Below are 10305 nucleotides of genomic sequence, written 5' to 3'. Positions count from 1 at the left end.
GCAGCCCGGAACACAGAACTACATGGGGCATATCCTGGATGGCTAGTGGGAAAGACAGCGATGTTTATCTGTCCTTCACATGGCCTTATGCTATCAAAATGAATTTGAGGATGGTACCAAAACTAGTTGCCTATTAAACCATACCTCAAAAACTGTCAAATTGTTGCATAGTGTTGCTTTAAATGATTGGTTAAGAGTTTCTTTTTTACAAGTTGACAAAGTTCACTTGACAAATGTCTGTGCTAAATGAGACACTGTTCTATGTGTTGTTCAATAAGATCACCATCTGTTTACTCCAAACCACCTAGATCTTCAAACGTAGAATAGATGTCCCTAAAAATACTACTCTTACAAGTCGTGCTTGTGTCTTTAAATATCAGTGAAAGTGCCTCTGTTTAATTATATCACTGTGTAAGATATGAATCAGTGTCTGGGTGTGTCTCGTGTGGTGTGGTGTGTGTTTCACGTCTGTGTGAATTGAAAATAAAAAAAACACATGTTTACACCTTGTTAAAGTCAACCACAATAGAGTATTTAAAACCACTGCATTTTAAATATGTGCTAAGGCTTTTCGAACCAGAACCTCTAAATCTCACACACCATAACACATGACCTTATTCCTCTATCCTCTACTTCTCCAACATCATCATGAGGGTTGACACATAACTTCCCTCCCTCTCTAGACTGGTCCAAGACTTCAATGATACGTCTTGACTTGTGACTTATGACTTTGTGGACAAAGATCGTGTGCACATTAACTCAATGTGTGTAGGCAACAGGCATATGTGTCATCTAAGCCGTCAATCAGAACCAAACTCCCCAACCGCCCGTGGGAGCATGAGCCACAACCTTCGGAGGAGTACTTGTGTAGGTGATGGGAGGTTCTAAAACATGTATCCTTTTCTGCTAAGCTAGCTCCTTCTCTTTGAGGACAGCAGTGTTTCCGCTACGCCACCCAGTCTTGAGGGTGATGGTGCAAGGTAGGGATCACACGGGAATTAGCTCTACCTCGCCCCTTAAGAGTGAGCTCTGCTTACGGTAAAGCCTCTTAGCCAACAGTGACACTGCTGCCTGGGCTCATAGTTTTATCCTGGCCTCTCTGCTGATGTCTGCTATAGCAATTAGCGGGAATGTTATTTTCAGATGCGTGCATCACTTACTGTCATCACAGCACAGCGGCGAAGAGTAGGAGGCTAACGCTACGGTTAACTCCCACACTGCCAGAGCACCTGCTCTCACACTAGGGCCTCGTCCGCCAGCTGATCAGGCGCGCAGATAGCACTGGGGACTGGGGACATGTCGCCCCCCCCAGATTCATAGTTACCCCGATCTGTCCCCACCACTGTCCATACGTAAGGCGACAATCATCAGTTAATAACTCTGCACAACTTATTAGGCGATGTTAGCGTCCCCCCCAGTTCAAAAATCCCATCTGCACCGATGCAGCTGATTATCAGCTGACATCTATCTGAAGCTCTGGGCAATATCAGAGTTTTAAGATCTTGAACACACCAACATACAATAAGACTACTGTTAATCACGACTGATAAGATTGGTAAGACAATACCCTAAATGTCCTGCCAGTGGAAAAAACAATAGTTTTTCGAACAGCATGCAACACATCGCTACCCTCTCAGCCAATGCGGCCCCCTTGTTAATACTCACTGACTGGTTTATAGTGCCGAACAGCTGCCTGTGCAAAGGAAATGACTCGCCCAGCAATCAAAACCAATGCATTGTGGTTTCCTCCTACATAAGAACCAAAGATTTTAATCAAATCATATAAAATAAAGCAAGATAGTAATGTGGCCCTCTGAAATTAAAGGAATGAATGAACACAACATTTTGAATATTAAAAATCTACTAACGATAAGAGATCTACCAATCAACAGATATTTGATTTGACTATATATTTAACAATTTGAGTGAACTAGAATTGAAGTAACCAGACTTGAATTTCTGCAACATGTAGGATGCAAGGTTCGTCAGCAGGTGGCAGCTTTTAGCTATAAACCAGCGGCAAGAAATGCTATGGGATGTCAACACAAAGTATTTGTCTGCGAAAGTTACTCAGCGGAACTGAATTCCTTACAGACTGTGCCTTCTAAACACACAGTAACGCCAACGCAAATGTTTTAGAAATGTACGGAAACACTGACACGACGTGATATTGTTGCCTTTCGTTTATAATTACATGTAGGTCCAACGTTTGGAAACAGAGTGGAAGTCAAAGCTTTGGAGAGGACGGTAGCAAGGCAGTCAGTTCTACATATGACCTGTTTTCACCATTAGTGTCTGTGTTTTTTCGGTATTTGGGGTCAATTGTTTACATCCTTGGACTTACAATCACACGGTTGCACCACTGTTAACTGTGTATGCGTATGACATGTGTTTATTTATGGTAGGCTAGTCTTTCCATCCCGTTAAATAACGGTAAGGAGTCAAATTATTATTGTGCTTTACTTAGTGTTGTGGCTGATGACATCTGTAAAAAGTAAACAATTTCACCTGGCCACTGAACAACGTTATTAAGGCTTTTTTTTTTTTTTTTTTTTACACCTACTTCAAACACATTAATGGGTTCCAACCAACTAAAATAGCTAATTCCCAATCGCCACAAAGTGGTAATAGTGGACAATTATTTTTCGTGAGGCAACATCATAGAACAAAATCTTACCAATTTCTCCACTTAGAAATTGTTTAAGAAAATTATTTAAAAAAAAAAAGACTGGCATGAGTTGTTGTTTTTTCCACCACAGTTCTCTGATTGCTAGAATTACTTATGCCTTCGAAATCGTGTAAATAAAAGCCTATTTTTAATAACATCTGTTGTTTAGATCGGGTTGATCTTCACCATAGAATGAGGTCAGGGGTGATCTTTAGGAAGCGAGATGAATTAAACATCAGTGTCTAAATTATAAATATCCCTTTGGGATGGCAAAGACCCTGTAGCTTTAATATGAGAGAGAAGGGAGAGGCAGCGCGTTCACAAGCCCTCCCCTTCCTCTACGAAAGCGGGAACGCGCAATGAATCCCACTCAAACTCAACCGCACAGAGAAAACCGCCTCGGGATTGTTCAATATCACACTGAGACAAAAATGTCTCCTCGGCTGTCTTTTACCAACATCATCACCGTCTTCCAAAGTCATGCAAGAGGATCGAATATATACGAGAATATTCCTGCATTGAACCTCTAATATCTATTTCCATTAAACACAACTGCGTTTCCTTACAAACCATATTTCATTAAAGGACTTGGAAAATCCATGAACAGGTAAGACCATTTTTGAATAGGCAAGATGTGAAACTATAGTCTACCCAGGGACATTATTTTGGTGAGATGCACGAATGTATGAGAGAGAAAAAAGAATTAAGAATTCTTGAACTTATTCAGTCTCGTGTTTGACTTTCCATGCGATGCGCAGCGGTAGATGCAGTTCTAAGTGAGTTGAATCCTTCATCATTTGTTTAAGCTCTGTAACTGTGGAATGACCTTTTAGTTATCATTATGTGGGTAAATGTTTCTAAAAATCGACAAGTTGCGTGATTTAAACAGAGGCGTTTCAGCACCACGGACAGAGGTCTCCCGGAGGTCCGCTTCCACATCGTTGTTTTACAGTCTTAAAATGGATCCGTAAACTTAGTAGTTAATAATTAGTCTGCATATTTCTGTATTGTGGGATTAGGTTGTTGTAGATGTTCATAAACAAAATCAATTTCACTCACTCAGAGAAAAAAGGGCTACTTCTTCAGGTTGGTTGGTGCAGGCATTACTCGACGCAAACGCTGTAAAACGGTGCGCTTTAGTTGGTCTGTGAGTGAATCGGCGCGATCTTTAGCTCTCGGTCCTTCCAGAACAGAACTCACACACTGCCCCACATTTCAGATGGCATAATACGTCTAGTGAGTTTCTAGGGCAAGAAAATGTCAGAGCCTTTACGGTTTTGATCAGGAAGTTTATTATTTGTATTCCAAGGTGGAAAAGACGTTTTACCATAAGGAAATGAAAATGCTGAAACAGGCTCAGACTGGGCATCGCAGTACTAACCAGTGCTTTCTTTGCAGGCTCTAAAGATGGACTCCAGCTACCTGCTACTTCTTGGCTTGTGGACTGTGGCGATTGGCACCGCGCAGGGATGCCCCGAGACTTGTAACTGCATGGATAAATATAACGTTCAACTCGCGGACTGCGCTTCCAAAGACCTCCTCCTCGTGCCCGCTGGCCTGCCGGCCAACGTGACGACCCTCAGCCTGTCGGCAAACCGGATCGAGGTGCTGAAGGCCAAGAGCTTTGTCAACGTCACCATGATTACCTCTCTGTGGCTCGGCCACAACGCCATTGTCACCGTGGAGGTGGACACTCTGGCTCCACTGGTCAACCTGAGGAACTTGGACATCAGCCATAACAAAATCACCAGCTTCCCCTGGGAAGACCTGGCCAGCTGCACTGCACTGCAGCTCCTGAAAATGAACAACAACGAGATGATGTACCTGCCAAAGGATGCCTTCCTCAACCTCAAAGAGCTGCGCTCACTCCGCATCAACAACAACAAGTTCACCACCGTTACGCGTGGCACTTTCGAGTCCCTCAGTCTGTCTCACCTCCAGATTTACAACAACCCCTTCACATGCTCCTGCAGCCTAGAGTGGCTCAGGGACTGGATTCGGGACACGAAAATCTCCGTGCCAGAGCCAGAGAATATAGCGTGTGAACTGCCCGCACACCTGAAGGGGGTGTCTGTGGTGAAAATGCCCAAAATGGAATGCCAGGCCCCCACTGTCACGGTCACCTATCAGCCCAACATTGAGAGCTCTGAGCTGTATGAGGGGACCATGGTCACCTTGAACTGTGTGGCTCAAGGGAGCCCCAAACCGGAGGTCAAGTGGGACGTGGTGAACAACGGGCAACAGCGCTTCACATTCGCGTTGCCCACTTTTGTCGAAAACGCAGAGGTTCCGATCAACGACGACAAGACCAACACACGTTTCCTGGTGTATCAAAATGGCACCCTGCTCATCCCAGGCATAAGCAAAAAGGAAGATGGCAACTACAGCTGCTCTGCCTCCAGTGAGCTGGGCACAGCAGAGAACACAGTCAAAGTGGTGATGGCCAGCACCCCAAAACACGCCATCAAATCCATGCTGGACACAACTGCTGGCAAGGTGCGTGATCCTGCCAGCAAGCCTGGCGTTAAGAGCTCTACAAACAACGTGATCAACGTGATCAAGTCCGGCGAAAAGCCCAAAACGGTGCCGACCGGGTCAGCCTCGGCTGCCGACTCCGAGAAGATGGGAGAGGACACAAAAGATTTGCCTTTCGCCAGCAAGTGCGGCATAAACGACGGCACACAGTACATCTCCAACCACGCCTTCAACCTGAGCCTGGACGAGCTCAAGCAGTACACTTTTGATTTCGGGGTGATCGCCCTGGAGGTGTCCGAGACGGAGGCCAAGGTCCAGCTGAACCCCCTCCAGATGGCCAACAGCAAGTCTAACCTCGAGATCAGCCGCACACAAGACCTCCAGACGGTGGAGAAGGAGCCATTCAGCCTGTACCAAACTATCACCAAAAAATCCCCCCTGGACATGCTATACCTCTGTGTGAGCACCGGCAACGGTCACTCCGTGGTTCAGTGGTCTAAAATCGAGGACGGGGTCAACGCCTATCGTTTTCATGACTTAAAGCCAGGCACAAATTATACACTCTGTCTCACCTATGGGGGCCAGGACTGCCAGGTCCAGGTTGTGTTTACCACCAGAAAGAAGATCCCCTCACTGCTCATCATTGTGGTGGTCAGTATTTTCCTGCTGGCTTTGGCCACGGTGCCCCTGCTTGGGGCCACCTGTTGCCATCTGTTGTACAAGTACCAGGGCAAGACCTACAAGTTGATAATGAAAGCCCAGAATCCCGATCAGATGGAGAAGCACATAGCGACTGACTTTAACCCGAGGGCGTCTTTCGTGGAGTCGGATAAAAATTTCAACCCGAGTGAGCTGGGCGATATCGAGGGCGACGCCGAGGGAGATGAGGAGGACGGGGAGGGCGAGGTGGAGGGCAGCGTAGTAACCGAGTCCATTCCCGAGTCGCAGTCCAAAACACAGGAAGAATTCGAAAATGGCTCTGAATACAGTGATAGGCTGCCCCTAGGTGCTGAGGCTGTGAATATCTCAGAGGAAATCAACGGCAATTACAAGCAGCCCGGTCGCTGAGTTCATTTCTCGGTGATGGTGAAAGATCTTGTAAAATAGTAACTTTTAATCATGTTATCAACCAGATAATCTACCGATCATTTCACATGTAATCGCCCTGATAAAGGTGGGTTGCCTATTTTACCTCAGTACAGTGTCAATCGATGTATATGATTTTTCATATGGAAGGGAGGTTTACGAAACTAAGGCTGAGCAGTGAAGGATAGGGCGAACGGATCACCCGTCTTTTCTGAGAGAAGGAAAATGTACATTTCAACCAACGAAAATACTGGGCTACTTTATAGAAAAAAAGCCAATCAAATAAAACTTTGTAGTCATCAGTGTTTACATTTTCGACTGATAGTAAACGGAAAGTCTTTTATGAAGGGCGTAGGCAAGCGTTTCATTTGTGACATTCTAGTGACCGTTTTCAGCAGGTTCGATTGCTGGACAGCGGCAGCACATTGAACGGGTCCATGCACTGACTGTTCGTTCCATTGTTGTTCGAGAGACCTAAGGTGAATTTCACTTAACCTGTTGTCACGGCATGTACAGAGCTTGGAAAAAAGGGAATCCAAGCCAATTTCAAACTGACTTTGTTAAATGTAATGTGAGACTCTAAAATGTGTGACTTTAACCTCTATGCCGAACGGGTGCTATCCTCTCACCTCTGTGGATTGATTCCGACCGTGTCCTTCTCTCTTTTTCGAGATACTTGTTCGTGGCATGTCACACAGAAGTATTTTAATGTGTGTTTCATTAGAAAATAGGACGATAGATATCCTAAATGTTGATATGTGATGTAAGCCCATCAAATTCAAAAGATTTCTCTTTTTATATGATTATAAATAGTCGATTTCTACTATCACCTATAGCGACGATGAGCGCCTGCAGGTTTCGAGTGTTCTGTAAATTGACGCATAGTGACTTGTTTTTGTGACCAATTGTCTAACGATGTTGTAAAAATCCCCAGACTTTTCAGATTTTGATATGATTTTATGTACGTGACCTTAATAAAAGTTAAGAAAAAAGAAAAGAAAACGATGTTCGTTTTTATTCAAATAGATGTTTAGTTCCAAATCCAGTCTGTAGACTTTTTATCTCTGTAATTTAACTTTTTATCTCTTTAATTTAATCATCTTCAAATCAAGAAGAAATGAAAGCGTTGAAAGCCAAGCACTTGATAGTTTAAACATATTCTTTCGTAATACAGACCACTGGAAATAGTGGCTACTCTGTAATCCTAATGATGTGAGGGCGTTGGCTGGTTTATGAAAGATCTGCGGGAAATGTTCGATGCTGTTGAACTGTGGAAAAAGACATGAAACACCGAAAAGCTTCATTATGTCTTTATATTTCTATTTCGCTACAGTCACTATAACTTGGTTAGGCCAGACTGTCTTTTTGGAACTGCCGTCTAAATGATCCTTATCAGACAACGAGGAACATTTGGAATTTAGTGGGAAATTACTGCCGTGGATCCGATTAAACATGCTTTTGTTTTCACTGTTTTACAATTCAAATGAAATTACAATAGGTTGTTATCTCACATGATACCCAATTTGTAAAAAAAAAAAAAAAAAATCAGAAAAGACAAATATTGATTTTCTTGCACCTCAAATACACTGTGTATGTTTTAAAAACAACTGGAAGAAATGTGTTGAAATGTTACTTTTCTGTCAAAAGAAAAGAGGCGCGAGATGCCGTCTAACATGGATTCAACAGCGCGAGTTCTTTGCCTTTGTTCTCTCGCGCATCTGGGCTACTGCGGAAGATGCTGGTCATTCTTGATCAGCAGAACAAACAGTTTGTGACATAATTTAAAACTACACTAATATATAGTTAGATTACATCTTATATATATATAGACTACATGGGATATGTTCAATTTCTATATTTATAAAAACAAAAACTTAAAATCCGTAAGGCCTACAAAATGGCAGGACCGTCGACCTCGTTGAAATGAACCCAAAGAGCGCCCGGACAAGTTCGATCGAATGAAAAGCTCTGCGAACTTTGAATGGATTTATATCAGCAAATAATATTTACACCGAACACGATTATTTAAAATATATATATATATATATATATATATATATAAATTGAATGCATGCTGTGCAGAAAACTGCGCTATCGTGGACTATCAATTTAGACTATGCAACACGTTGAGCAATGTAAACTATTTTTAACGGAAATAACGGCTCGTCTTTCCATAGCTGAATAGAAGAGGCTAGGGTCTAACATGGAAATAGTAAATTACGCTTTTCAGGAGGTGGAGAATATTTTCCCTGGCAATTTCTCCTAGGGCCTACACACATAACCCCCCGCGGAGCGGAGGATTGTGTCATTTTCTCTCTCAAAATGAGAATAAACATGTGAACGATTTTGACTGAAATGAAGACGCATCAGAAGTTTTATTGTTCACACTTTTTTTTTTAATCACAAATACATTCTTTAGATTTCATCAAAGGCAACGTGAGACAGATCTGAAAAACAAAGAGCAGCAACAGCGACGGAGGTGATATCAAAATGGAGGAGCCAGCGGGGGTGATGAGAGCGGAGGGGTCCAGTGTTGAAATACAATTTCACAGTTTGAAATTAGGAAAAAAAAAGTTCTGGACATGTTTCACATGACAAATATAGATGACCAACAAAACACACAGGCCAAGCCACTTTGGAAATAAATAGTTGAACCTGTCAATATTTAACTATATTATTATTCTTTTCATCTGTGTACAATTATAGGCACTTCAAATTAACATGAGCTAAATCGTCAAAATAGAACACTTTGTACATTCATAAATATTCTAACCTTTCATAAATGGTTAGAGAAGAAGACAGTGCCACGCTGATTCTCTGATAGATGAGTTGTGTATTTCTGAACATAAGAGCCTCTATCACACACACACACACACACACACACACACACACACACACGCGCGCACAAGGACCATACAGGCCATACAGCCATTTATACATACATTCACTCATACATATAGACCAACAGATCACTGGCTGCATTCTAGAAAGGCTGTTAAAATCAAGACATTTAGCGGCTAAATGTCTTATGGACGTAGCTGTTAAATAGCTGGATTGAACTTCCCTCCCCGTACCCCGTTATGACTGAATGGAGTTTGCCCTGAAGCCTTGTGCTGAGTGCACAGCCTCTGGAGCTCAACAATGCCAGTTCAGCTCTACAGTAGCAGTCAGGTAATACTAGCATCTTTAATATGGCCTGGGGGGGTCAGGGGGGGGTCAAGGTAGGACCACGTGTGTGAGGGGCGAAAAGGCCTTGGGAGGGGAGGGGGGGGGGGGGGGTCAAGGTAGGCACAAGTGTGTGAGGGACGAAGAGGCCTTGGGAGGGGGGGGGGGGTTCACTGTAGGCACACGTGTGTGAGGGGCGAAGAGGCCTTGGGAGGGGGGGGGGGGGTCATGGTAGGCACACGTGTGTAAGGGACTAATAGGCCTTGGGAGGGGGGGGTGGGTTCATGGTAGGCACACGTGTGTTAGGGACGAAGAGGCCTTGGGGGGGGGCATGCTAGGCACACGTGTGTGAGGGACGAAGAGGTCTTGGGAGGGGGGGGGGTCAAGGTAGGCACACGTGTGTGAGGGACGAAGAGGCCTTGGGAGGGGGGGGGGGGGTCAAGGTAGGCACACGTGTGTGAGGGGCCTTGGGGGGGGGGGGGGGGTCATGCTAGGCACACGTGTGTGAGGGACGAAGGGAGGGGGGGGGTCAAGGTAGGCACACGTGTGTGAGGGACTAATAGGCCTTGGGAGGGGGGGGGGGTCAAGGTAGGCACACGTGTGTGAGGGACGAAGAGGCCTTGGGAGGGGGGGGGGGGGAGTCAAGGTAGGCACACGTGTGTGAGGGACGAAGAGGCCTTGGGGGGGGAGGGGGGGGGGGTCATGCTAGGCACACGTGTGTGAGGGACGAAGGGAGAGGGGGGGCACAGTAGGCACACGTGTGTGTGGGACGGAGAGGCCTTGGGGGGGGGGGGGGGGGTTCATGGTAGGCACAAGTGTGTGAGTGACGAAGAGAGCCTTGAGGTTCGGAGTGCAGTATCAGGCTGGGAGTGGGGTCATGGTTAGGGCGTGGGTTCGTGGGGTCATGGGGT

At 44.9% G+C, this 10305-nt stretch overlaps 1 protein-coding gene across 1 annotated transcript; it reads left to right on the top strand.

Annotated features, from left to right (window-relative positions):
- Positions 1–3170: 3170 nt before the first annotated feature.
- On the top strand, positions 3171–7124 carry islr2 (immunoglobulin superfamily containing leucine-rich repeat 2). Its single transcript, XM_080846911.1, has 2 exons — positions 3171–3275; positions 4067–7124. The coding sequence occupies exon 2, from the start codon at positions 4076–4078 to the stop codon at positions 6209–6211; it is 2136 nt and encodes a 711-aa protein (XP_080703037.1). The 5' UTR covers positions 3171–3275; positions 4067–4075; the 3' UTR covers positions 6212–7124.
- The last annotated feature ends 3181 nt before the right edge of the window (positions 7125–10305 follow it).

Source organism: Sprattus sprattus (assembly GCF_963457725.1).
Source record: "Sprattus sprattus genome assembly, chromosome: 11".
NCBI classification, from domain to species: domain Eukaryota; kingdom Metazoa; phylum Chordata; class Actinopteri; order Clupeiformes; family Clupeidae; genus Sprattus; species Sprattus sprattus.
This window is presented reverse-complemented; position numbering and strand designations above follow the sequence as displayed.

Coding starts and splice junctions, on each gene's coding strand:
- islr2 (XM_080846911.1), top strand. CDS start 4,076: ATGGACTCCAGCTACCTGCTACTTCTTGGCTTGTGGACTGTGGCGATT.